The sequence below is a fragment of the Xenopus laevis genome, chromosome 6L, assembly GCF_017654675.1.
Source record: "Xenopus laevis strain J_2021 chromosome 6L, Xenopus_laevis_v10.1, whole genome shotgun sequence".
NCBI lineage: Eukaryota > Metazoa > Chordata > Amphibia > Anura > Pipidae > Xenopus > Xenopus laevis.
Window position 1 is genome coordinate 123,377,563 of NC_054381.1, and position 27,950 is coordinate 123,405,512.

Genomic DNA, 27,950 nt, shown 5'->3' on the forward strand with positions numbered 1-27,950 from the left:
TCACTAACGAACGCTGGCGTAGATTCGCTAGTGTTACTTCGCACCCTTACGCCTGCCAAATTTGCACAACGGACGTAACTACGCAAATTCACTAACACGCGCATTGTACTGAACGCTACCTTTTACGCTAGACTTCCTTCGCCACCTCAGACCAGGCGAAGCGCAATAGAGTAGATAGGGATTGCTTCAAAAATAGTTCAAATTTTTTCTAAGTCCCAAAAAACGCTGGCGTTTTTTCTATATTATGGGTGATAGGCTGAAAAAGATCGAAAAATTTTTTGGGGCTCCCCTCCTTCCCCCCTACATTTCCTGACTCATGGCAAACTTAACTATACAGTGGGCACATGTGTAGGGCAAAATAAAAATTTTATTTGATGTTTTGAAGGTTTCCCTGGCATTTGTAGTGCTGTTACATATTCCTCCATTGAAATTTGAATTTGGCGCCGTATGCAAATTAACCATCGCTAGCGTAACTTCGCTTAGTGAATCAACGCTAGCGCAACTTCGCAACCTTACGCTACCCCTGAGCACAACTTCAGATTTTAGTGAATTTGCGGAGCGCTAGCGAAACTACGCCTGGCGAAGTGTGGCGAAATTACGCCTGGCGCAACTACAAATCTTAGTGAATTTGCCCCTAAAGCTTTGACCATGGAGTCATATGTGCTTTATTTAGCCATCGGACTAGTTAACTTACCGTTGCCCAGATTTTCTGCTAGGTCCAATCAAAATAAGGACAAGTAAATCAGACATAGATAATTGAGGGATATTGATCAGGATTGCTTGGCTTCTGCACAGTGTGATCAGAGCAAACTTTCATGATCCTATGGCCTCTGTTGAGTCTATTTCGTAAATACAAATAAAATGTTCCGTGTTCAGTAGCTTAAAATACTGTACAGGGGCCCCATTGCAAGCAAACCCAGTTACGACCCTAATTAAAGAAGCAATCCATACACTGAAGGAAACTGAAATGGTGCCACTCTTGTGATATCATATTGCTCAAGCATGGGCCTAATATTAACTACAGTGTAGTGTTTAGAGGTTAATTTTGCTCATGTAAGAACATTACTGTACTCACACCAATTAGACAGCAAGAGAAGGAAATATAGATTTTTTTAATGGCCTGGAATAAAACATTTGAATATAAAGAACATATCCAGAAAAATAAAAATTACATTTACTGCACAACCGATATTCAGATTTAAGACTGGATATGCAATAAATCATGATATACATGTATCTTATGTGCAATTACATAGTCATTCTAACAGGGGGAAATCCGCTCAATAGTCAATGCTCCAAAGAAACATCATTCATTTGTTTTTGCACATTTTGAGTTCGTTTTATTTGACTCAGCAATTAGAAGTACAAAAAAAGGGGGGGGGGGTTGTGGGTGCACACCTAAGGCAAATTTCAAAATATTTAAAGCCCTGTCTAAGTAATTCAACAAATTTTTTTAATTATAAAAACAGGGTTTTTTTGTTACAAAGTTATGATCATAAAATTGATAAGCCACCATACCACGTCAAGGTAAACCCCACACGGCGGTCCCTAACTTGTTCACCTCTTATCATAGTATAAAAGGTATTTTACATCTTTGCTTAATAGTATTACTTTATATGAACATCTCCTGTGCCTTGGTTTCAAACTGTAAGCTTTTATCAGCAGATAAAAGGTTGATGTAAATATCTATTCGAAAAAATGCAGGCCGAGAATCTGCTCCTCTTCCTGCACTGGGAAACATTGCTCCGCTGGGTGCCGGCAGACACAGTGGATTTCAATGTGAAGTGCAAAAGTTCACGTTTCTGCAGCAAAGGCCACCGCGTCTGCCTGCACCCAGCGGAGGCAATGTTTTTGGGTGCAGACATACTGAACAGACCAGGAGCAGCGGATTCTTGGCCTGCAATTCTCTGCAGCCTGAGATTTGCAGTGTGACACTAGTAGCCTTCATTGATTAAGCACTCAAAGATGTCAGGGGGTAGAAGGGTGGATTCTTTAAGCAACTAAAACTGAATGAACAAAGGCAATTCATAGTATTGTTGACAAGTCCCAATTTTCAGCTATTCCAATGCATGTCGAGCATGGCTATTCACTTGCCACGACCAAAACATCACGTCAAAGTATTTAAAGGGATTCTGTCATGATTTTGTTTTTAATTTTTAAATTACACTGTTTAAACTGCAAATAATTCACTCTACGATATAAAATTTAATTCCTGAACCAGCAAGTGTATTTTAATTAAGTTGTAATATTGGTGGGTAACATTTTTTTCCCATGACAGTATCGCTTTAGGGATGTGCCAAATCCAAGATTCTGTTCTGCATTTGGCCAAATCAAAGGTTTTTTCTTTTTTTAGCTGGATTTGACCGAATCCAAAATCCAAGAAACGACTAGAATCACTGAGGGGTTTCTAACAACCTGGCACCAGTGATTTGGCTTTCCCTTGTCCTTTAACACAAGTGGGCTCATTTCTCAACACTGGACTAATTTGCCCCATTGCAGAAAATCATAGCAACCAATCAGCAATTAGCTGTATGCCGTAAAGCAAATCTCTGATTGGTTTTGAATGGGTTACTACACTGAGACGAATTGTCCTAGAGATAGTAAATGAACCCTGCTAGTATGTTGGAGATTCTCCCTTGCAACTTATCTAGAGTAGCCTTCAGATGCTGCTCTGGTAGAACCTGAACTGCCAAGGAATCACAGTACATATATACATAATGTACAGTAGTTCTGAAAATCAGCCATATACAGAAACATGATTTCTTAAATGGAAATTAATATTAATTTATCAGGTATACCTACAGCAAAAAGGCTGTCTGATTCAAAAGATCCAGGTCCATTTTGACAGTAAAAAGCCATAAAACCCATGATAAAATCAAAATGCAAGGTAGACCCAATAAATATATATATAACTATATATAGACTAAAGGCACTTTAGTCTTCTTTCTGTTGTCTATCAAATCTTTCCAGTAAGGCCCGAAAAATGTTTCCAGGAACTTTCTGGTGCTTGTCTATTAATGAATGTATTGCACGTTTAGTCTGTAAAAAAACAAATCACTGTTAGGGAGGGGAAAAAACAAAGAACATATAGTAACAAATGGAAAAGAGTCCTGTAGACTTAATACATGTTACTGAACATCTGAAGGCAAAGACTGAAAGCAAATCCTATTTAATACATTAGGAACACGGCAACAAATTGGATGCTGCAGAAACAGAATTTATCTATTTATTTTAAGGAGACACAAGACAAATCTTAGGCAACCCCCAGTGATTATAATCGCTTACCTGATTCCACTGGCCAGTGCTCCTCTTAAAACTGCCCAGACCCATATTATTTCTGTAGGAGCTCATTCACCATAACCTGTATTTTTTCTCCGACAGACGCATGCACAGTAGAGTGAAAACGCCACCTTTTGCAACCAAGTTCAGCTTTTCACTCTACTTCGCATGCTCCTGCCTTGACCAAACAAAGAGAAGATAGTAAAGATGAGCTTCTACAGATATGCCCTGGGCAAGTGCAGTTTTTTGTGAACAGGAGCATGAACCCAGGGTATCAGATTAGAGGTTATAATCACTGGAGGGGTGCTAAACATTTTTGTCCTTTAAATGGGAGGATGTAATAGAATGCTTAAAATCCAACAAAAATGCAGTTCCAGCATACCTTGATGCTTAATTCTATGTTGGAGCAAACTAATAACATTGAGCCTGTATATCTGGGGATATTTTTCATTGTGTCCTGCCTCTAGGGTTGCCACCTGGCCAGTATTCCACCGGCTAGCTGGTAAAATACCAGCCAAGGCCTGGGCCAGTATTACAAATTTACCGACAATGTAGCTGCCGGTAAATTTGTGATCACAAGTCCAGGCCTGCCTCCGATGCACCCCCAGCCCACCCCTTTCTTTACTAGATAGATAGATAGATCTTACCTTTTCTGCTAATTCAACAGCAGTTATATTTGGGTCATACGGTATAGGGTCCCCAAGGTATGTACGAAATTTAACTGGAAATCCTCCATATATTGGAACTAATGGAATCTTAAATCTTTCATAAATCCACCTGAATAGCCCTTCAGAGATAGAGAGAGAAGAATGAATGTTAAAATGCCTATTACACAGCACACAATTCTATCTATTTTGGTCACTCTTCATTTTCATCTATTCATTGAGCAGGATATGAACTCGCTGACAGCTCACTTGTCACTGTCTCCTAATCATTTTTATTACTGATTATTAAACCGATCAAATGTTCCATTCTGCAGGCAAATGGAAAAGTTACAGAAATGACAGGGGTGTGATGCAATATTTTATTTCATGCTGTAATGAATAATGCAATGATAATAAAAGTAACATTATATGCAATGCCTTAAACTGCCCAGTGCCAAAGTGATGGAAATAGAACACTTCATACAGATCACTGCTCTATGCAGTTACCTAATGATATTGTTGGGAAACAGGGACAATAACTGTGATAGTTTATAGAAAATGTATTAAGACAGAGGTGTCCATCCTGCAGTTATGTACCTTCCAGAGTCCTCTAAGAGCCAGCTGTCACATCACTTATGCAGTCACAGATTGTTGTTTCATACAGTGACACACAAAAAGGTCTGTACGATCACAAAACAAAAAGGATACCAAAGTTAAAGGAAATCTATAACCCCGAACAATGTAGGTCTCTATAAAAATATATTGAATAAATCAGCCCATATATATAACCCTGCTTCATCATTTTCAAGCATTTTGATAAAAATATACTTTTTTAGTCGTATGTTCCATTGGGCAATCCTACAGTAACTAGAAAACTGCCATTTTAAGAACTAAGGGCCGCTCTCTGGGATCATATGATTTGCGGGGCTTACAAACAAATGAAGGGCACACATACATGTTAGGTCACAAGAGCCAATTAAGGGGCAAAGTTCTGTCTTTTACTCCCACGCTTCTTCCTGTTACAGTTAGAGCTGTAGTATTTCTGGCCAGGTGATCTCTGAGGCAGCACACAGACCATCATGAAATAGTGACAATGTAAAAGGCCTGCTCTGTTGGTTAAAGTCTTCATTCTGGGGGTATAGGTTCCCTTTAACATCACGCCAGTTATGTTACATAGGGTTCACTTTCAATTACTTTTAAATGTACAAAATATATCTTACGTAAACCTCCAAGCGAGCGAAACCCTTCCCGTACGTTTTGGGTAAACATTGGGATGATGGGCTAGAGAAGAAAACAGCAAAAAAGAAAAATACTTTTTAAAGAGTACTACTTGCTAGATTATGTTTAATAATTACAAACGGAAATCCCATTCAGTGCATAAATGGAATAAGGCAGCTGTTCTAATAATTTCCAAGGGCCCATTAATGATAATCAGTATACTCCGTGATGGAGATGTTCCCTCAACAATTTATTGTGAAGACAGCATTATAGTGCAAACAACTTTTTATGCGTTTGCCCATCCTTCCCATGTAATCCTAGACTGTAAACATTTAAGCCATAAGCAAAATGTAGACAGGATCCCAGGAGCCATTTGTTTGCTTCAGACTTTGCATCTGTTAAATTATAACTGGCATCAAGGAAAAATGGAACAAAACAGCTTTGATAAGCCACCGTTTTTTCTGGGCGATAAATAGATTAAAAAAACTAAGTTTAAGAAGAAGAATCATCTAGGAGACCTGCTTAAGAGTTGTATTAAAGTAGGGTGGCTAGCAGCTGGCTACCATTCACAAAGAAATATAAAGCTGCTAGTAATTTCAGCATCCAAGTAAATGAGTGACTTCTATCTTTAGGTCATCAGATCGTTACCAATGAATAAGTCTGCATCATCACTTTGGTCACTCTCCTACCCAGCTCATTTTACACTGTATAATAACCCATCATCCTTATGAGAGCTCCGACCGCACACATGTGAACAAATGAATTATTGTTTCTCATGCTGGAAGGTAACATTCATGTTCCATGAGCACAGTTAATAAATACTAAGATTCTAGTACTGAAGGTGGATTTTTCTTTGAAGGTAATCCAAAATATCCAAGTAAAATCAGTTTTTATTATACTGTACTGATATCTAAATAACCAGCATTCTAATATGTATCTGTTACAAATGATGTAGCCTTCTTTAATTATATGTGCTTGCTTGCTGTTCACCCATCCACTTACAGGCTCAGAGCAAAAACACATAGCAAACAAACACTGCTAATAATAGTTGGATACCTGTCATACATACAGTATATAGTGGAAGGTTGGGCCTTTAGATGTCAGCATAATTAAATGAAGTGTTTTTTGTATTTTTTTTTGGAAACACAATCTCCTTAATACCGTAGTAATAATAACATTTTCAAGGAAGAAATTGATCCTGGCATGGATGGGGGATCGCCCTCATCCAACAAAACCTCCCACTTATCCACTAAACCTATCTATCCAGAGGCTGCCCTGGCAAATATAATAAGATATGGGTTGATGCCACTACCTAGTAGTAGTAGGTTACTCTGAGAGAAGCTCTTAATAGGCCTTGGAAGGCTGAGATATCCATTTACTTCTTAGAGGAACACTGTATGTATACAGAGATGGTGTAGCATTGTACATTCTTATAGGTGGTGCAAATAATTTGTACGGTACTCCCCCCCCCCCTTTTCCCATCTGTACCCCTTTTAAAAAGTTAAATAAAAATAAGATAACCTTTTCTATTACAAGACACTTTTTTTTTTTATCCAACTCACCACTTTTGCATCAATGGCAACCTGAGCAAATCCAGTCCGTTTTCCCCAAATAAGAGTGTAGCTTTCGTCACTAAAAAGTGCTTCCCGCACCCCACCTGGTGATACGGCCAATAAGTGCCCACTAGTGAGAGCCTTCACACATTCTTCCTTTGGTCCGTGGATTACTCCAAATAGATCAAGCAATGGTTTGAAGCCTTAATAAATATGAAAATTATTTAGTGTTAGGTATTAGTGCTATAAAAATTATTATTCAACAAAAAAATGCAGTGAATATAGGATGCCTTTAGTGCATGCACATGTGTCATAGCCCCCATCAATAACTGTTATACACATGGACACAGTTCAAACATATTTTCATCATCTGCAGCCTTTATGAATATATGGACAAGTATATGCCTAACTCAGAGTTGTTCTAAGTTACATTTTTAAGTCGGTGGACTTCAAGCACCAAACTTTCAGCTCTACAGAAAAGGGCTCCTGGTGCCTGAAACATTCTGGGAACAGAGTTGCCAACAAGTACTGATCAATGAGTGTAAGTTCAAGGGGTGGAAATATTCTGGCCACATAGCTGCGTGCAGTGACTATTACTGTACAGTTATGGGATCTGTTATCTGAAAACCCATTATCCAGAAAGCTCAGAATTACTGGAAAGCCATCTTCCATAAACTCCATCATATCCAAATCCAAATTTTTAAAAAGGATTTTTCTCTGAAATAATAAAACAGTACCTAGTACTTGATCCAGATATAATTAATCCTTATTGGAAGCAAAACCAGGCTATTGGGGATCCAAATTACAGAAAGATTCCTTATCTGACAAAACCCCAGGTCCAGAGCATTCAGGATAACAGGTCACTTACCTGTACAGTAATAATAAAGTTCTGTCTGTAATAGTTAATTACCTGGTATTTTGAAAAGGAAGTGGTCCCCTACTGAATGGCATGTTCTCCCTTTGCGGAGAATGACCTTTGATACAAAGTAATAATAATCTACAGGGAGCGCTCCGTGATAGTAAACGATAAGGGCAGGTCCTTCATCAGGAATATGTTCCAAGCCGTACAATTCATAGCCTGTTAAAAAGAAAAATAAGCCACATTATTTATTCAATTTTATTTCCGTGATTACTGTGTACACAAAACACTAATACATTCATATTACAGACAGAAATTAGATAATCATGTCATATACTAGTATTTCAATGATTACTGTGTACACACACACCACACTAACACATGCATATTACAGACATATATTAGATAATTATGTGATATACTAGGCCTTGTAAGGTCTTTACCATGCCATATTGTAGCATGCCCATCCCACAGTGTTGCCAGGGTTTTCCGTGCACCATCCCATATACTATTTGAGTAAGCCTCTTTCAGCTCGTTCTTGTGCTTATACACATGGAGGAAGAGGATGGATAAGTAGAGAAATAGGACAATGAACACGGGTAGAATGAACACTATGATGAGTGGAGTGAAGACCCATAGGAGGTAATCTATATAGTTCAGGTAGTCTTCCAGATTATCCAGTTCCAGCCACTCCACAAAAAGATGCATGAGGCAGGTCAAGTAGGTGAGAGATGGGTCTGGAGTACATGTCTCATTATGCTTCTGCATCCTCAGCACGCAAACCTGAACACCAGTTGGGTCACAAGTTTAAATGAAGTCTGGTCGCTTTCCTTAAAGAAATAGATTAACATTCTTAGAAAACAGAATTATAGGAAAAATGGTTCCTTTACAACAATAATCTTATCTAAAATCTTATCTTAATTAAAAACGGTTTATTAAGGCTACATAACAGAGAATGAGGACATGGACGCAAGAGAAAACACCAATATCATTCCAAGTCCGCCATGCAGGCAGCAGCTGACTTCATTGGCAAATGGTTGTTACTGCAAAAATGGATTGAATCCTAGCAAGGAAAAACTCAAAATGTTAGAATTTGTACTCCTCTATGCAATCTTAGCCATAATTCTATTTACATCAACACATGTGATTGGCTGTTCTAAGCTTGATTGTGATTGGTTTATATTAATTTAAATATCTCTGTGTATTCAGAAGATGTCCAGCCTATGATTAAGTGCCCATAAGGCACGAAACGCGTAAGGCTACATCATTTGTCTTTTAATTGCATTAAGCTTTGGAGTGAAGTACGGTTTGTGCCAGTCCTATTACAAGAATTATATTGCCTCCCACAAGCTGAAGGTCTGGGCTTGTGCACTGGGACCCCAATCTTTATAGGTAAGTTAACCTTGTTACACACCACTACCATCACTGTATATTCATCATTTGTTTTACAAATCTATGCTTTCCAAGTTTAAAATAAATTTATAATGGTTATTTTTGAGTGAACATTGTGAGTACTTATTGTTAGTGCCACATTAGTGCCACATTCACCCAGTGCAGAGATATTCATACTACTTTACCAGTACATCCTTTGGCCAGGTGCACTTAGTCAAGTGCCTATAAAAAAGGTACAGATTTTAGATTTTGCATCCCTTTCTTTTCATTAAATATGCTCCAGTTGACCTCCTCTGATGAAGCGTCAACTGGCACAAATAAATGCCTATATGTATATATTTGCTTAGTGCTTTTGGACCTAAGCATGATGCTCACTTTAAGATAGCATATAACATACCATTCATATTTTATAAATATGCTCCAGTTAAATCACATTCAAATAACATTAAAGGCATGACATGAATTGCTTATTGGTATATATACACACCATATTTTAGAATAAACACCCATTAAGGGAACCAGGCCTCAATATAACTCAATAAGCATATTCATTTTTAATTCATAATGTACTTACCAAATGCTATTCGTGTGTCATCTGCATAGTTCACAGCACATGCTATACACAGAGAAAATCTAACACTTGGGTAGACAAACTGCAGCAGATGAAAGATGCTTTCAGACAAGAAAGGAACATTGTGTTGCGTGGTTTCTTTCTGTTTACAAATAACAACAAAAAAAAAAAAAAGTGTCATGAGATGTTGACAAAATACAAACATGATAATACAGCATTACCTATTGTATTCTTACTAAGCCACAATGGGCCATGCACTATGGATGGGCAGATACCTGAATTATATCCTGTTTGAAGATAATCCATTAAAGTTTAGAATTTCAAAAGTTAGTACAATTTCAAATATTTATTTTGTATGATCTGCATCAGGAGTGCCCATACTTTACTAATGCGATGTCTACTTTTAGTGATGTTGTCCCATTATGATCTGCATCCATAAAAGCTTTGTTAGCATTCTGTTCCATGGAAAATATTACTTAAATATATTGATTTATGAGAGAATTTATATTGCTATATTTACCAAATAATTATTTCTTATGTAACCTTAACATAAATATCTGAATGAAAAGCATGATATAGGAGGGTGATATAGACAAGCTGTTTGTTGACAGTGTCTTGAGATCAACTGATCAAAAGCTAAAGGTCTACTGGTAGATCCCGATCTACCTTTTGGGCACCCCTGATCTGCATGGATTTAAGTACAGGATAAACAGTAAATAAATGTTCTGAGGAATCCCATTGTATACTACAGAGTAGGGATTCACTGAATCCAGGATTCGGTTCGGGATTCATATTAGGCATATCCTTCTGCCCAGCCGAACCAAATCTGAATCCTCTCCTGGTAGGGAGGGAAATCACATAACTTTTTGCAACAAAACAAGGAAGTAAAAAATGTTTCCCCTTCCCCACCCCTAATTTGCATATGCAAATTAGGATTCGGATTGGTAGTCGGCCGAATCTTTCACAAAGGATTCGGGGGTTCAGCTGAATTTAAAATAGTGGATTCGGTGCATCCCTACTACAGAGCATATATGCGGTCTGCTGTGTATCCTGTGCCTTTTCTCCCTTTTCAGCTTTCAATTGCTGTCCCCATGGCTACACAGCAGATTGTAAACAATGTGGGCACAGTCTGGGTCTGAGGTGTGAACAGTACAGGGATTTAGGGTGTGTACAATAGAGGCGTCTATAAAGATTTTCATTCATCCAGGTCATGGTATATTTAGTAGAAGTAAATCTAGAACAACTGGACTTGCTGATTAATCATTGAAGAAATTTCACTACTCATCTGAGCAGCTTCTTCAGTACAGGAGGGCGACCTCTACAGGACAAAACTCGGCTGTCTTTCTACACCTAGAAGACAAGGGACACTCCTTTGAAGAGAGCAATGTTCACACTTTGGACCGTTCGCTTGATTGAGGCATAAAAGAGGCTATTCATGTTGAGGTAGAGAAACCATCCCTAAACAGAGGAGCGGGCCTTCGACACCCAGTCTGCTACATACATGCTGTTCTAACATCTTTACCTGGGCCGTTTCACAAAACCTCACACCTCCATTCATGCAACTCTCAGTAACACCAATCTCGTCACATAACACCTTGGAATTTCTATCAAAGTAACTACACAGCATTTACAACTTCTGTCAGTTTCACTTGTCACTTCTTTGGAAAGTTACACTGCACCATTGTGATTGGATTAAAGGTAGAGTTTATATGACAAAAATATCCCATCCCAATAGGTTGAACTGAAGAAGCTGTTGAGAAGTGAAATGTCTTCAATGATTAATCAGCAAATCCAGTTGCTCTAGATTTACTTCTACTAGATATAACAATAGAGGTGTTACACGTCTGAACAATGCAGGATTTTACGGTCTGAATTTGAGGTGTAAACAGCATGCAGACTTTCATGTGAAGGGCCACACACACGGGGGGTCTATGTTGTGTAGATCAGTTGCATCCGGCGATGGCATATATTGTGCAAGCAAATACAGTAGAACCCCCATTTTACATCTTTCAGGGTACCAGAAAGAAATGGTGAAAATGGTTTCACTGTAGCCTTAAACAAATCATCTTTATGGGAACAAACCTATTTTACTGGGCAAGAAAAAGCAGCAACGTGAATAAGTGTTAAGTAGAACGCCATTCTTTAAAGTACAAAAAGGTGATCTTCATGAATGTGCATGAAAACCAGACGCTGAGGAAAATGGAAGAGCATTTAAATACATGGGTGAGTGACTTTGGATGACAGTCAAGGACAAAGCACAGTTTGAAGCACAGATGTAATCAGACATCAGCTGCCGCAAGAAGGCTAACAGTGAAGAAGTACAGGATCAAGGCAAGAGCCCACTAAGCTGCAAAAGAGATGTGCACAAAATAGGATTATTCGGCAGGTCAGAAGGCATAAGATTCCACAACAGGCTATGGCAGTGCAAATCAGGCCAGATACTACTGAGCCAATAAGAGCAGTCAAGGAGCTAGAAAAGGTCAGTTAGTAGGATTCAGGTCTTTCCTGAAGGAGCATCTGACATGTTATACCTCTGGGATACATGTAATGGTTAACTGCTAATGTATTCTGGCGTATGTATCTATAACTTTAAGGGATCATGACACTTCTAAATTAAAGGAAGCACTGGATTCCTGACATCGAAATTCCCATGGGTTTGGCAATTTAATGTCAAAGAAAATGTTGTGGACCCTTTTCAAGCACTTTCTTCTTCTGTTGTACAGGTTGTGTGTTCTTCGTTCAGCACTGAACAGAAAAAGCCTCTTCCCATAAGTCAAAGTTCACAGTAACACAACCTCAAAAATGATTAGCAACTAATAATACCGGTAATATTGGTGGCCACAAAAACACTTCAATTATTCAATAGTTGACCGATTTACAACCAAACTCAAAAGTGAACAACCCCTTTAAATGTCAAGACACAACCACTTTGCCTCATGAAATGACATGACCCCCCCCAAATAAGCTCCCAAAATGTTTTACCAGTAATGCGTTTCCCAAAAAGATGTGCTCAAGACCTCCATCTTGGCGACTAGCAACCTCCTGTGTCTCACTAATCCTTCTGCGCACAGACCTATAGAGGAAGAAATATGGAGAGAAGTTATCAGGGACCAGGAGTAATTATTTTTAATGAACAGTGTTCCTTGTCCTTTGTCTTAAGGTTTCTAAACGTTTACAATTGCATTTGGCAAAGCTGTAAAGTGCATTTTCATATAAACCCCTTGTATTTTAAATTTAGTGGCCCTTATTTCTCAGCACGGGAAGTACTAAGCAATTCTATGGGAAAGTGTAGGAGCACAGGTTTCCTTTGCTCCAAGTCATATGATAAGATTGCACCCTCGTTATGATCCTTATCCCCTAACAAAAAAGGTTTTGTTTCAAATCTAATTTAGCGGTTTATTTTCTGGAATCTGTCAGATCAAGGCCAGATTGTTATTAACGGAGACAAGTGCACAATCCTGATTAAACTGTCACAATACTCTGTCCTGTTTGTGTAATGTTTATATCAGACATTGTGCCAAACTAAAGAAGTTACAAAAACCAAGGTGAAAAAGCTATTCTGGGAGCGAAATAAGAAAAAGGGGGAGAGGGGGTAAGCAATGAGCTGAGTGACAGGCACAACCCATACTTAATATTCCCTATTTCCATGCAGATTACTTCTATACTTTAATATTCATTGCCTGTCAAAGTCCAGACACCTGTGCAAATGATGGATGCAAATCATATGTTTTACTTTTGTTTAAAGGAAAGTCACAACAAATAACATTTTTCATAAAAAGCACCTTCAATCATGTGTGTAATATAGGGATCATGCAAAGAAATGGCCACCAGACAGAATGTACAGTCATTCACTCTTCTGACTGCGCCATTTGCACCCTCAGTACTGGTAAGGGATCACTTATCCTGAAACCTATGTTCCAGAAAGCTCTGTAATATGGGATGATCATCTCCCAAATAATTCTGTCTTTTTTTTATTTTATTTTTCCTCTAAAATAATAAAACAGTACTTTTAACGAAGCTAAGATCTCATTAACCCTTACTGAAAACAAAATAATCTTATTGAGTTTATTTAATGTATAAATGATTATTTAGCAGATCTAAGGTATGGAGATCTAATCTGGAAAACCCCAGGTCTGGAGCATTTTGGAGAACAGGTTCCCTACCTGTAGTAGTAAAAGTATATTAGAATTTATACCACTACTTAAACTCAACTTTTTCATTTTTTGAGCCACTTGCAGGATCACTGCAATACGATTAAAGGAGACAGTTTATATAACCTTTATATTCAGATATATTACTCATCCTTCCTCAAAACATGGTTTACATAGTTTGCTGCATTGTGAAAACATATGCTATACGTCCTCTTTAAGACAGTGGTCACTCATCTCTATTGTTTTTCACAAATTCAGTTACAAGGGGAAGCACTAGCACAAATCTTGTGCGGTTTCTGAACGTTGCCGGACACCCAGGCAGGACTCGAGTAGAGTCTTTTTGGACATTTTCCCGACACAGGAGATGGCATAGGCAGACTGATAGGGTTATCTTTCAGAACAATTGTTGCAGCTTCCACTGGTTCCCCAAACAAACAGAAAACAAGTCAAAATCAGCAGATTTGTAATTATAAAAAAAATGTATTTTAAACAGTCCATTCAGATGTGGCGATTCAGCTTAATTGCAGAACAATAAAGCAGGGATTTCCGTGAAATAGTCCACATATAAAGTGTTTTTCATGAGGCAACCCCCATTCTTGTGAATTAAAAGGTACTTTGGACAATTTGTTGTCTGAGGGGTATAAAATATTAAAAATAAGTAATCTCCTGTATGTATATTGCTTAAGGAAATAAACACACCTTTAGATAGTACTATTAGTTCTTTGTAGTGGATAATATCCACAGCGATAATAAATGGATAGCGAAAATTCACACACTTCACAAATTTGTTCAGAATAAGCAAAAGTATTAAGTATTTCACATTTTCAACATTTAGTGCATGAAGAATTAATAAAACAGAGATATCACATTCAATGAAAAGGGCATGTGTCCAACATACTTTTTACCAACTGTTTTAATCACACACAAAAAAAAAAAAAAAAAGAAACAATCTATGGTTTTTGTTGTTTCTTGAGCTGAACAGACAAACAGGGAAATTGAAGCTACTCCATGTTTGGTCCTTGAGGTAGAAAATACCCACTATGGTGCTAAAGGAAATGTTATCATAGTTATGGGCCCTGTTGCCTATCATATGAATATAAATGGCAGGACTCTTATGTCACCTCAAGAACCTGTCTAGTACGAGGTGGCTGGCAAGCTGCATCAAGGCCTTGGGGCAGATTTACTAACCGGCAAAAAGTCGTCAGCGACCGATTCGCCAGTTGAAAATTCGCTCAGACAACGTTGATTCACTAAAATGTGGAGTTTTGTCGTGGGCGCAGAACACTGGTGACTTTTCGCTAGCATTACTTCTGCAATGCGAGCAATTCAAATCGAGGATGCACTAGCGTTAATTTCTGCCTATCGCAAATTCGCTAGAGGTCTTGCGCTGAGGTTTATTTGCATACGGCGGGAAATTTAAAGTTGAATGGACGTCTTTATGTTATATGTTGCAGCAAATACATTACATTTCCACTGTTAATTACACATGTCCAGACAATAGAGTTGTTATAATGCCCTACACATGAGCTCACTGTATGTTCCATATGTTAGGAAATGTAGGGGGGAAACCAGTTACCCAAAAAAAATATATTTAGGACTTTTGCAGGCTATCACTCTGAAAAAAGGGAAAGACACCAGCGTTTTTTGAACTTTGATGCTTTTTCCACTCACAGAATATGATGTAAGTAACAGAAGATTGAGGAATATATATGCACTGCAGTGCACTTCACCTGGTCTGAGCTGGCGAAAGCAAGTCAAGCAAAAGAGGTAACGTTCAGTAAAATCCGCATTTTAGTGAATTTGAAGAGTAACGTCCATTCACCAGAGCAAATTGGCAATAGAGTGCGAATGAGCGCTAGCGTCTATCTCTTTCACTAGTGAATTGTCTCCTTCGCCCCCGTTAGTAAATCTGTGATGTCCCTGCGGACGTTTGCCACTTCGCCCTTTAGTAAATCTACCCCATATTGGGTAAATAGGGAAACGTAAGCTAAATAATTATTATGATTTACTTACCCAACAAGCAGTATCCAATATACAGTTGCTGAGAAATATCTGTAAAATATAATATTACAATAAGTCATTTAAGAAAAGCACTGTGCTCTCCTACATTCTGGCATTTTTAGCAATGAATATTTATTAAAGGCACAATTGTTAAATTCTATTTGACAACAGGACATTGCGGCCATCCACTCTTGGCTGGATCCTGCCGGCAGCTGATGCTTCTACATTTGGTGGAATTCTGGGAGACAGCAGCTAAGTTAAGGGATAAGTTAAGAGATATTACAACTCCCGGCACCCTCTGACAGTAGGTGCAACGTTAGGATGAGTTCTATTATAAGAACTTCTAGGGGCAGATTTATCAAGGGTCGAATTTTGAAGTTAAAAATACTTCGAAATTCGACCATCGAATTGAAATACTTTGACTTCGAATATTGAAGTCTAAGTTTTTTTCAGCGAACTTGGGTATCCTGCGGTCGAAGTAAAATCATTTGATTTGAAGGAATTCAGCGATCGATCGAATGAGTTTACTTCGACTTCCAAAAATGTAGAAAAATGCTCTAGAAGGTCCCCATAGGCACTTCGGCAGGTTTAATTTGGTGAAGTATTGAAGTCGAAGTTTTTTTTAAAGAGACAGTACTTCGATTGTCGAATGGTCGAATAGTCTAACGATTTTACTTCGAATAGAATTCAAAGTCGTAGTATCCTATTCGATGGTCAAAGTATCCAAAAAATTACTTCGAATTTTTTTACTTTGAAAATTCCCTCAAATTCACTTCGACCCTTGATAAATCTGCCCCCTAGAGTTCTGATCTCATGAGCCAGTGTTCTGAGGCTGTGGGGGTGGGATTGAGCATTGAAAATAAACATATTCTAAGATAATAATGAGACTGCTACCTGTACATATCCTTATGTGTTAAACTATAACATTCAATAAAAGAACAACCCACCAACAACAACAAAGAATCCAGAGTGAAATGATCATGCAAGGAAGGGCTTGTAGTAGTTCGGCTGCAGCAGAAGGACCACATACAGGAATCACTGGCTCATGTCAGACAGGCAGAATGAGGAAACTACCGCACAAGCCTCGGTGCCCAGCAGCAGCCCGGCGACACCACGACTTTGTCGCTGGCCAAGCGCTGGATCGCAACAGCAGCTCCCCCACTAGCTGCACTGAGATGCCTACCTGCCACCAATACCGATCTGCTTCTTTATCAGCCGGCTGAGAGCTTTAGTAGTTTATAGCTTAGGAGACTGAAGGGGAATAAAACTACACTTCCCGACATGCATTGCCGCGAACTAATTTTGCGTTTGGGCTTTCCGCATTTATTTAGCCACGGGTGGCAGCACTACATATCCCGACATGCATCGCTCACTGGAAAGGCATAGACTTTTTCCTTGTACTTGTCGAATCACGTGGTAGAACGCACAGAGGCGCTGAGTATATATGAAACAAGTGCACCCTTTAGCCTGTATAGTTGCGCTACTAACCGCAAGGGTCTTTGCTGCACTTACCTCTCGCCACGCAGAGCGAGGCATTTAGGGAAATGTAGTTCCACCTTCCCGACCCGGAAGTACACTGTGAGTAGGCATGTGGGCTGCCAGAGAATTGCGAGTGTATAAACAGTGCGTTCGGGCGGACAGCATGTTCTGTGGCGAGTAGAGAGCTGGCAGCAAAGCATGCTGAGAGCTGTAGTTCTAACAACTCTGTGCTTTGTAACAGCTACCGGAGCAGTTAGTCAGGTGAGGAGGACGTGGAATTATGGGGTTCCAGGTTGACGCCTCAGCTGGGATTTTCTCTCAGGAACCGGATATTGTTGGGATGTTGGAGATTTATGTGTGCGCCTCAGTCTAGCCTGGAGAAACTCCCTGTTGTGTTCTGTTCTCTAAATCTTCCCTCGCCATTTTATGTTGGCCTTATTCATTCATGATTCATGGACCTGGCACAGTACAACTTTAAGTGACTTGCTCCAGCAGCAATGGGCCCAACCATATAGACCCTGTGCAACATTCCCCAGATACTACTATGCCCCTGTACAGTGTGAGATCATATATAGTGAATAAAGTACCCCCTCTTGTAAAATATAAGGATATTAGAAGTTACCGAGGAATTTCATGACCATATAAAAACACGAGGCCGAAGGCCGAGTGTTTTTATACAGGTCATGGAACTCTGAGGTAACTTCTAATATCCTCATATTTTACAACTGGGGGTACTTTATTAATTATAATACACAAATTTTAGTGAGTCATGTGACAGAAATTACATCACTACTCACCGTTTATAAATGATGACATCACTACTCACTGTTTATAAGGATATAATTTACAAGATATTCATGGCTTTTGTGTATTATATAGTGAATAAAGTACCCCCTCCTGTAAAATATAAGGATATTATAAGTTACCGAGGAGTTCCATGCCCAAATAAAAACACGAGGCCGAAGGCTGGGTGTTTTTATACCGGTCATGGAATGCTGAGTGGTACATTATTTATTATAATACACACATTTCAGTTATTTGACAGAAATTGCATAATTAAACTCTGTTTATAACTGATGACTTCACTAAGCACTGTTTATATAGTGAATAAAGTATATTATGTTACCAAGGAGTTTCATGACCATATAAAAACACAAGGCCGAGTGTTTTTATACAGGTCATGGAACTCTGAGATAACTTCGAATATCCTCATGTTTTGGAATTAGGGGTACTTTTATTTATTATAATACACAAGGTTTAGTGAGTCTTGTGACAGAAATTACATCACTACTCACTGTTTATAACTGATGACCTCACTAGTCACTGTTTACAAGGATATAATTTACAAGATATTAATGGCTCTTGTGTATTATATCCTTATAATACACAAAAACTATGAATATATTGTAAATTAAATTCTTATAAAAGGTGAGTTCTGATGTCATCAGTTATAAACTGTGAGTTCTGATGTCATTTCTCTCACATGACTCACTGAAACTTGTGTATTATAATAAATAAAGTACCCCTAGTTGCAAAATATGAGGATATTAGAAGTTACCTTGGAGTTCCATGACCTGTATAAAAACACTCTGCCTTCGGCCTCGTGTTTTTATATGGTCCTGAAACTCCTCGGTAACTTATAATATCCTTATATTTTACAAGAGGGGGTACTTTATTCACTATATAATACACAAAAACTATGAATATCTTGTAAATTATATCCTTATAAAAGATGAGTTCTGATGTCATCAGTTATAAACAGTGAGTTCTGTCTTCGTTTCTGTCATATGACTCACTGAAACTTGTGTATTATAATAAATAAATTACCCCTAGTTGCAAAATAATGAGGCTATTAGAAGTTACCTCGGAGTTCCATGACCTGTATAAAAAAACACTCAGCCTTGTGTTTTTATATGGTCATGAAACTCTTCGGTAACTTATAATACCCTTATAATTTACAATAGGGGGTACTTTATTCACTATATTACTTTAAAACAATTATTTTATATATTACTGTTCTTTTAAGCGCTTATGGATTTGGACCTTGCTCTAGAATTCAAATGGATATATCTATATGTAATGCTTTAGATTTAAGAATTGTCAATTAGCTGTAAAATGTATTTATTTTTTTTCTCCTGAATATTTCCTTCAGCTATAAATGTTATTTTCTTCATGAGTGAAAGGGCACAATAGATTTTGAGCTTAGTCTGTTTTCACCTTTACTCTAGTCTTTCCCACTGCCTTTTGTATCTCTCCACACCAGTTCTAACAAGTTTATTTTTTGTTTTTATATTTTTTTTACTTTGTTTCTTTTATCTGTTCTTAGGATCATGTTGAGTGTAGAATGGATCCAGGTGGCAGAAATGTGCTTCTACCTGGATGATGTGAATGAGGACAGTAAAATATTATGCCTCTGTTCCAGAGCATTCGTCAAGTAAGTGGCCAAAGTCATTTGTGTCTCAAGGCCTTATGTTTGAGTATATTGGTGTTCAATTGCACCCTTAATGCAGTGTCCCAGGTGGCAGGCATTGTTTGCTTCTATATTGCTACATGTCTGCCATAGTCATAAATATGGGGTTTCAGGGCATCCCTATGACAGGGCCCCTACAGTTTTACTCCTCTGATGATTGTTTCACTTACATCAGGCATGTCCAAACTCCGGCTCACTGGCCAGTTGTGGCCCGTTTTCAATTTTAGATTGGCCTGCAGCCTTAAACAAGGATTTGCCCATTCAAGGGCAGACTCGTATGAAAAATTAACACGCAACTGGCCAGCCCGAGCCAGGAGTCGGGGGAAGAGCAGTGCTGTCTATACTCTGTGACATAATCACATGTTAGCGTGACATGACGTCACTGGATTAGGCGCTAGTTCTCGCCGGTGGCTGCAATGACACTCATGGGCCTTCTAAATTTTCTTGTAAATGCACATCAGCATGGTCACTGACTCATCCCCCCAGGTAAAATGTTTATATAATATGCTTCAACATATTAATTAGAAAATATATTCAAATTAATCGGAGGGCTCCCTTCTGAATAGACTGGGTCTCACAGAGTATCATTCTAAGAAAAATAGAATATAGAAATGAAAGGAATAAGAAAATAAAATGTAGCCTAAATGAGAAAACAATAAAAGTTTTAAGCTCCCCATAGACGCGACGATTCTTCTTGCCGAACGACCGATTTTAGGGAAGCCCGACCAATTATCGTGCGGTTAGTGGTATTCGAACGATCGTACATCTTACGATTTTTCGGCCGACATCTGGCGGGAAATTGATCGGCCAGGTCAAAAAATCTTTGTCGGTCCCAGTGCAATCTCTCTATGTTTGCAGGGCCAAGCAGGCAGCTCCCCTTTGTTTTCCTGGTAAATTGGTCTTTTTAGTTGATGGTAAATTCGTACGATCGTTCTGAGAAGATCGTGGTCTCACGATCAGGATCTGATCTTTTAAAAATCTCAACATCTATGGCCAGCTTTAAACAAGTAAATAGAAGAAAAAAACGAAAAGGAGGAAAAACAGAAAAAGATGAAAAGGGGAAAAAAAAGACAAGAAAATGATTTTATAGTGTGGCAAATTCACTTTACTTGACAACAAATATGTGCAATCAACGTGCTTAATTTACAAAAAAGTTGCAAAGTGCTACAGTGCATCAGAATACAGGTATGGGACCTGCTATAAAGGATGATCGGTAACGGGGTTTCCAGATAAGGGATCTTTCTGTATATTGGATCGTCATACCTAATGGTTCAAAGAATGTCAGACTGAATGTTTGGCCCCCACACATATTCACCTCACCAAATCTGGCCCTTGTTGCAAAAAGTTTGTGGACACCCTGATTTACATATCTCTCACCAGGTCTGAACTGAGATTGACAATAAACCCTGGCATTCCAAGTACACAGAGGCCCAAGCAGCCCCCCACTAGCCCAATTGATTGTGACTGTCACTGTCTTGCAACAATTTACAGCAGCCCCTCTGCCATTTGCAAGAACCCACAGATTGCCAGTCCGGTCTGTCTCTCACAATAAACAAGGAGCAACTCATTCCTTTCCTAGTCACCACACTCCGTTTGACCTACTGAAAATATAGTGAGATGCCTGTCATCAATGGAGTTGTAAATAAAGGTGATGAGGATGACCGTTGCTTTCATCTAGAATTGTAAAGGCTGTTCTTTAATATTATATGTTACAGAGTATTTGTTTTTAGATGGGGTCAGCGACCCCCTTTTGAAAGGTGGAAAAAGTCAGAAGAAAAAGGCAAATAATTAAAAAAATATAAAAGTGGCTTAGAATTGGTCATTATATAACATACTATAAGGTAACTTAAAGGGGATGAAAAGGCAAAAAAATAAAATCCTATTTTTACTTTTTTTTTTTTTTGATGAAAAAGAAACCTTTCTCCAATATACTTTGTTTAAAAATGTTCCGTTTTTATAAGAAACCTGACTATGCAATGAAATTCCCTCTTCGTTTTACTTGCTCTGACTGCTGCGAATAGAGGACGGTCCCTAGCTGCTTTGCAGGGAAACTATCATACTTTCAAACAGCAGGGGGAGCCCCTCAACTTCCCAGCCATGCAGAATTTAAGCAGCTTTGTTTGTTTCCCTGTAGTGCAGTCATAGTATTGGATTTTATTTTGCCTTTACATCCCCTTTAATGTTTCCAACTCCAGTGGCAGGGACAAAACTCATGGAGCCAGATTTAAACAGATGAACTGGGATTATCATTGAAGGATTATTTTGCTGCAGCCACTGGTTCTGGAGCGTTGGAGAAAGTTTGTATTAAACAATACAAAAACTATAAAATCCACATTAGATTATTTGACAACACAGGACCCAGTGCAGTCTGCATATTCCAATTATTAATCAGTCTTGCTGTATTCGCTTCTATGGCAGAAATTATTTGACTTGTGCTGTTTTCATCATTTATGACAACCTCTGAGCAGCAGCCCAGACCACACTGAGCATGTGCATGGTCTTAGTTTTGTAAAGATGTTTAACAAAGTTTGATTGTGACCCCCTGTGGCCAACTTTGAAAGCATAAATCATTTGTTTTATTAAGCTTCTGGTGCAGTAAGTTTATATTTAGTATACAAAATACAGCAGCATTCAAATTCTAGCAGCATTCTATTTTAGACTTTAGTTCCCCTTTAAAGGTGAACCACCCCCCCCCCCTTTTTTTTTTTTTTTAGGCCAAAAAATTTTTTTTGGGTTGACATTCCCTGTAAGCAAGGCTACTCATGGGATATGGAAGGTAGTCGTAGTCAGTGTTCACTGTCGCATGCCAGGAATAAAAAGGGCAAGTTTTACTTACTTTTTCACTCCAAAAGTGAGAGGCTTTGTATACAGTACAGTCTGGGTTCTGTTTTAAGCAGCAGCAACCATTTTTAAATTTTTTTACAAGGGAAAGTGATCTAAGGGATTTTGACCATAAGCATGTGTGGCTTAGTACCTTAAATGTAAAGCAATTGGCATAAAAACCAGTAACCTTCTCTTTACATCACTAAACAATGCTACTCTTGGCATCCCTCTGCAAGTATGGCACTTGGGAGGCAGTTATCATTGTAACTTTATCTTCTGCTTTTCTCCCAGAAGAAGAAGAAAAGTAGCAGGGACCAAATGTTAACCGCCAATGTGCTTTAGTGAAATCATTTAGCACCATTGTTGGCTGTGCTAAGGGTACGAGACTATTTAGTTTTCTACTTTACAAACATTTTCCATAACAAAAGACTACTGCAAGTCATTGCAGGACCTGCCAATGCTGCATCTGTTTCTGTCTGACCTGCAATAATAAACTATTTTGTAAAGAAACACAGATTCTGCTTTTACCAATTTGTGTTTACATTTCTTTTTAGTGATCGCAACTTGTACTGTTTGGGATTTAAAGGAACTGGCTTCAGCAGAAAGGAGGACAAAAGAGGTAAGATAATTGGATGATTGTTTCCATCACATGCAGTGAATGGTAAAGCTGTTTGCCGGATGGGTTCTTTCAAGAGATAGTTTTCTGAAAACTGGCCTTGATATATAACAACCTTTCTTGTGCATTAGCTGCAAAAGCACATGTTTATTCATAAGGCTTGTGCATTGATCATTGTAAACTGTTAAAGTGTCTCTGAAATATTTTGTACAAAGTTGGCTTGAAACATGCACAAGCTTTTTTTTTTTTTATATAATTTTTTTTTTGCAAGCATGCTATGTAGTTTTTGGCTTCCACTTAAAGGGGACCTGTCACCTTAAGAAATAATTCCAAATCCTATGCAATGATGTTAATCAAGCAAAATAAACTTCACTTACACTATATAAAGTATTCAAATCTTGATTCCTTTCATCTTGGAAATCACAAGCACATCACACAGCCAGGTGCCATTTTGTGGACACTTTTATTAAGGCAGACTTTGCATTATGGAAAAATCTTGTTTATACACCAGAATGAGGCACCCAATGTCTAAGACCAAACACTGGCTACACATTAGATGGTGAGGAGGAAAGGGGGGGGGGGAGACTGTAAAATCTAGGAAGTGCAGAATGGAAAGTGAAAGTAATTGGTATTGACGTTTTACTAAAAATATTTGGTTTTCATGTTTAATTTGCAAAGGTCTTTTATTATACAGATTTTTATATCTGGGTGAGAAGTCAGCTTTATGACTCCTTAAACAAAATCCAGTGCCTAGAGCACTGATCCCAAACCAGCTGCTCATGAGCAACCCCTTGGATGTTAAGAGAGAGAAAATTTGCTAGCGCTCGATTTGCCTTTAAAAAATAATTACAAAAAATGAGATGTTAGTACCACACTTTGGCCAAAATATGTAAGCTCACGTGCCACGTCAAGGCCCCTCATTGTACGTGAGTCCGACACTATTTGTGAGCATTATAAGTTTGTAGTGCATTTAAAATCAAGTCACCAAGTAAGACCATTGTGCACTTAGCCTTAGCTCAGGAGCTCTAGTGAGAAAGCTGGGAGCTTTTAAGCCCCAGCCAACAAACCTACACCTGTGAATAATTTCCTTCCTACACTATTAGCATTTTAGCTCTATAGTGCATTTAAAATCCAGTCCCCCAGTAAACATGCGACTGAGTAATAACAACATGTTGCACCTCCGCTTAACTAACCCCTTGGATGTTGCTCCCAGTGGCCTCAAAGCAGGTGCTTATTTTTGAATTCCCGGTTTAAAGGGAAGCTTTAGTTGCATAAAAACCATGTGTATTGCCAACCGAGCCTCCTGTAGGCTGCCAGTCCACATAGGGGCTACCAATAGCAAACCACAGCACATATTTGACATCCCCAGGAACTTTATGCATGTTTAAGTTGCTATCCAGAGGTTTTTTTTTTTAACTTTGAATGTGGCTCACTGGTATAAAGGTTGGGGACCCCTGGCCTAGAGCCTGCTCTGCTTTTAAAGGGAGGTGGTTGTTGTTTCCTGGCTTCACTGAAATTGAAAATATATATATTTTTGTCTTAAAGGAGAAGGAAACAAAAAAAAATGACACCTACATAATTAGGTTTGCCATCAGGCCCCCTTGTGAAACGCCACATTAAGAACTCCTTTATCCCTGCAGTTTTTGTGCACCTGCGTTGTGAACTTTTGGCTCTGTGAACATTTTGGCGCCGCCATTTTCAAAATGAGCATCACTTCCGCCCTTTACTGCACATGCGCCCCCCTGTGTGACCCACAAGTGACTACAGACCTCACAGACAGACCGGATAGCTGGCTGCCTTCTTTTAAGCTCCCCTCCTCAGCTCCTGCGCTCGCTCGCTGACAGACTGTAAATTAAAAGTAGAGCGAGCTTCAAAGATAGTTTCTTAGCAACGGAGAAGCTGCACGGGCTATTGGTGCTTGTAATTAATGAGGCGGGGCAGAGGGTCAGCTTGTAATTTATGAGGCAGGGGGAGCATAGTCATCGCTACAAAAGTTTCTTGTGCGCATGAGCATGGCATGGCTGGAAACTATTGCGCATGTGTGTGCCCTATCCAGACGGTTTTCTGGACAGAAACAAGGGTATGCTTTTTAATACATGTTTTAACTTTTTAAAAAATAAATTGCAGCAAAAAGATTAAGGGCAAAACTAATGAGGGAATGCTTGCTGGTAAATATATATACTATTTATTGGCAACACTTAGAGCTTAAGTATTTTTTTGGCTTTCCTTCTCCTTTAATAAACCTTTTATAGGTGAAGAGTATGTAGAAGACGCAGATTTTGATGAGGATTCTTTAGATGTTCTTTATGAAGAAAATGAATTGGACTCTGAGACAGAAATCATGTTAAAAATGGGTCTTCCTTTGCACTTTGGTGGCTCATCGTATGAGAGGAATTATGTGGTAAGTGTATGTGGTCTTTTTACAAACTCTTTGTACTTCAAAAATCATTGAATTAATCATTGATCTAATTTGTTTGACTCAAATAAATACCAATCTCAATGTTGACTTTCCTATAGGGGTGTTTCAGATGAAAAGTAAATTAATGTCCATCTTCCCATGGCGTATTGTAGTTTTGCCAACTGTAAGCATATATAAACTAATATATATATATATATATAAACTATTTATCAATATCTATACTAACTGTAGATCTTAATAGCCTTGGATATTATATGTGTGTTTAACAAATCATCCAAAACTCTTAAAGGGGTTGTTCACCTTTGAGTTAACTTTTAATATGCTGTAGAGAGTGATACTGAGACAATTTGCAAGTGGTTTTCATTTTTTTTTATTATTTTTGGTTTGTTATTTATATTTTTATTCAGCAAGTCTCCAGTTTGCAATGTCAGCAATCTGGTGGATTTCACATACCAGAGACTGGTATGCGAACAGGAGAGGGCCTAAATAGAAAGATGAGTAATAAAAGTATAGGTATGGGATATGTTGTCAAGAAAGCGCCAAATTATGGAAAGGCCGTCAACCATATTCAAATAATCCAAATGTTTTACAAATGATTTCCTTTTTCTCTGTAATATTAAAATATTACCTTGTACTTGATCCAAACTAAAATATAGCTAATCCTTATTGAAAGCAAGCCTAGCCTATTGAGTTTATTTAATGTCTACATGATTTTCTAGTAGACTTAAGGTATAAAGATCCAAATTATGAAAAGATATCTTATCTGGAAAACCCCAGGTCCCGAGCATTCTGGTTAACCAGTCTTATACCTGTAGCAATAACTATAAATGCGATCTCAGATGAGATCAGTGACCCCTGTTTGAAAGTTGGAAAGAGTCCGAAGACGAAAGCAAATAAAAAAAAAATAAAAAAACATAAATAAGACCAGACCAATTGAAAAGATGCTTAGAATTGACCATTCTAATAACTCTAAAGGTTAGCTTAAAGGCGAACCACCTTTTTAAAGGCAATAATGTAATCTGCCATCACTACCTTACTGTTAACCATCTTTACTGCTTCAAATGAAAGCCAGCACTTTACAGTGGTGTGAAAAACTATTTGCCCCCTTCCTGATTTCTTATTCTTTTGCATGTTTGTCACACAAAATGTTTCTGATCATCAAACACATTTAACTATTAGTCAAAGATAACACAAGTAAACACAAAATGCAGTTTTTAAATGAGGGTTTTTATTATTTAGGGAGAAAAGAAATCCAAACCTGTGTGAAAAAGTAATTGCCCCCTGAACCTAATTACTGGTTGGGCCACCCTTAGCAGCAATAACTGCAATCAAGCATTTGCGATAACTTGCAACGAGTCTTTTACAGCGCTCTGGAGGAATTTTGGCCCACTCATCTTTGCAGAATTGTTGTAATTCAGCTTCATTTGAGGGTTTTCTAGCATGAACCGCCTTTTTAAGGTCATGCCACAACATCTCAATAGGATTCAGGTCAGGACTTTGACTAGGCCACTCCAAAGTCTTCATTTTGTTTTTCTTTAGCCATTCAGAGGTGGATTTGCTGGTGTGTTTTGGGTCATTGTCCTGCTGCGGCACCCAAGATCGCTTCAGCTTGAGTTGACGAACAGATGGCCAGACATTCTCCTTCAGGATTTTTTGGTAGACAGTAGAATTCATGGTTCCATCTATCACAGCAAGTCTTCCAGGTCCTGAAGCAGCAAAACAACCCCAGACCATCACACTACCACCACCATATTTTACTGTTGGTATGATGTTCTTTTTCTGAAATGCTGTGTTACTTTTACGCCAGATGTAACGGGACGCGCACCTTCCAAAAAGTTCAACTTTTGTCTCGTCGGTCCACAAGGTATTTTCCCAAAAGTCTTGGCAATAATTGAGATGTTTTTTAGCAAAATTGAGACGAGCCTTAATGTTCTTTTTGCTTAAAAGTGGTTTGCGCCTTGGAAATCTGCCATGCAGGCCGTTTTTGCCCAGTCTCTTTCTTATGGTGGAGTCGTGAACACTGACCTTAATTGAGGCAAGTGAGGCCTGCAGTTCTTTAGATGTTGTCCTGGGGTCTTTTGTGGCCTCTCGGATGAGTTGTCTCTGCGCTCTTGGGGTAATTATGGTCGGCCACTCCTGGGAAGGTTCACCACTGTTCCATGTTTTTGCCATTTGTGGATAATGGCTCTCACTGTGGTTCGCTGGAGTCCCAAAGCTTTAGAAATGGCTTTATAACCTTTGAAATTGAACTCAGGTGTGATAAACCACAGTTAAGTTATTTTTTAACAAGGGGGGCAATCACTTTTTCACACAGGCCCATGTAGATTTGGAGTTTTTTTTCTCCCTTAATAACGTAAACCTTCATTTAAAAACTGCATTTTGTGTTCAATTATGTTATCTTTGACTAATAGTTAACGGTTTTTGATGAGCAGAAACATTTAAGCGTGACAAACATGCAAAAGAATAAGAAATCAG

General features: G+C 38.5%; 2 protein-coding genes across 10 annotated transcripts in view; one reads left to right on the forward strand and one right to left on the reverse strand.

Annotated features, from left to right (window-relative positions):
• Positions 1 to 17,290, reverse strand: part of tmem68.L (transmembrane protein 68 L homeolog) — a 35,578-nt gene extending 18,288 nt beyond the window's left edge. For 2 of the 8 annotated variants that reach the window (XM_018268003.2, XM_018268004.2), the window contains exons 1-9: positions 16,616 to 16,966; positions 15,681 to 15,719; positions 12,499 to 12,589; positions 9,520 to 9,658; positions 7,997 to 8,383; positions 7,605 to 7,772; positions 6,704 to 6,897; positions 5,144 to 5,204; positions 3,927 to 4,066 (exon numbers count right to left, since the gene is read on the reverse strand). In XM_018268003.2, coding sequence (XP_018123492.2) covers positions 3,927 to 4,066; positions 5,144 to 5,204; positions 6,704 to 6,897; positions 7,605 to 7,772; positions 7,997 to 8,321 — 888 coding nt within the window. In that variant the 5' untranslated portion in view covers positions 8,322 to 8,383; positions 9,520 to 9,658; positions 12,499 to 12,589; positions 15,681 to 15,719; positions 16,616 to 16,966. Of the gene's footprint in view, positions 1 to 2,326; positions 3,040 to 3,926; positions 4,067 to 4,520; positions 4,604 to 5,143; positions 5,205 to 6,703; positions 6,898 to 7,604; positions 7,773 to 7,996; positions 8,384 to 9,519; positions 9,659 to 12,498; positions 12,590 to 15,680; positions 15,720 to 16,615; positions 16,982 to 17,180 lie in introns of those variants that run through there. The other 6 variants (XM_041566425.1, XM_018268002.2, XM_018268001.2 and 3 more) reach the window with 6 other exon arrangements.
• tgs1.L (trimethylguanosine synthase 1 L homeolog) overlaps positions 17,270 to 27,950 on the forward strand; it is a 32,718-nt gene continuing 22,037 nt past the window's right edge. The window contains exons 1-4 of one of the 2 annotated variants that reach the window (XM_018266452.2): positions 17,270 to 17,408; positions 19,474 to 19,581; positions 22,995 to 23,059; positions 25,309 to 25,457. In XM_018266452.2, coding sequence (XP_018121941.1) covers positions 19,478 to 19,581; positions 22,995 to 23,059; positions 25,309 to 25,457 — 318 coding nt within the window. In that variant the 5' untranslated portion in view covers positions 17,270 to 17,408; positions 19,474 to 19,477. 2 annotated transcript variants of the gene reach the window in all.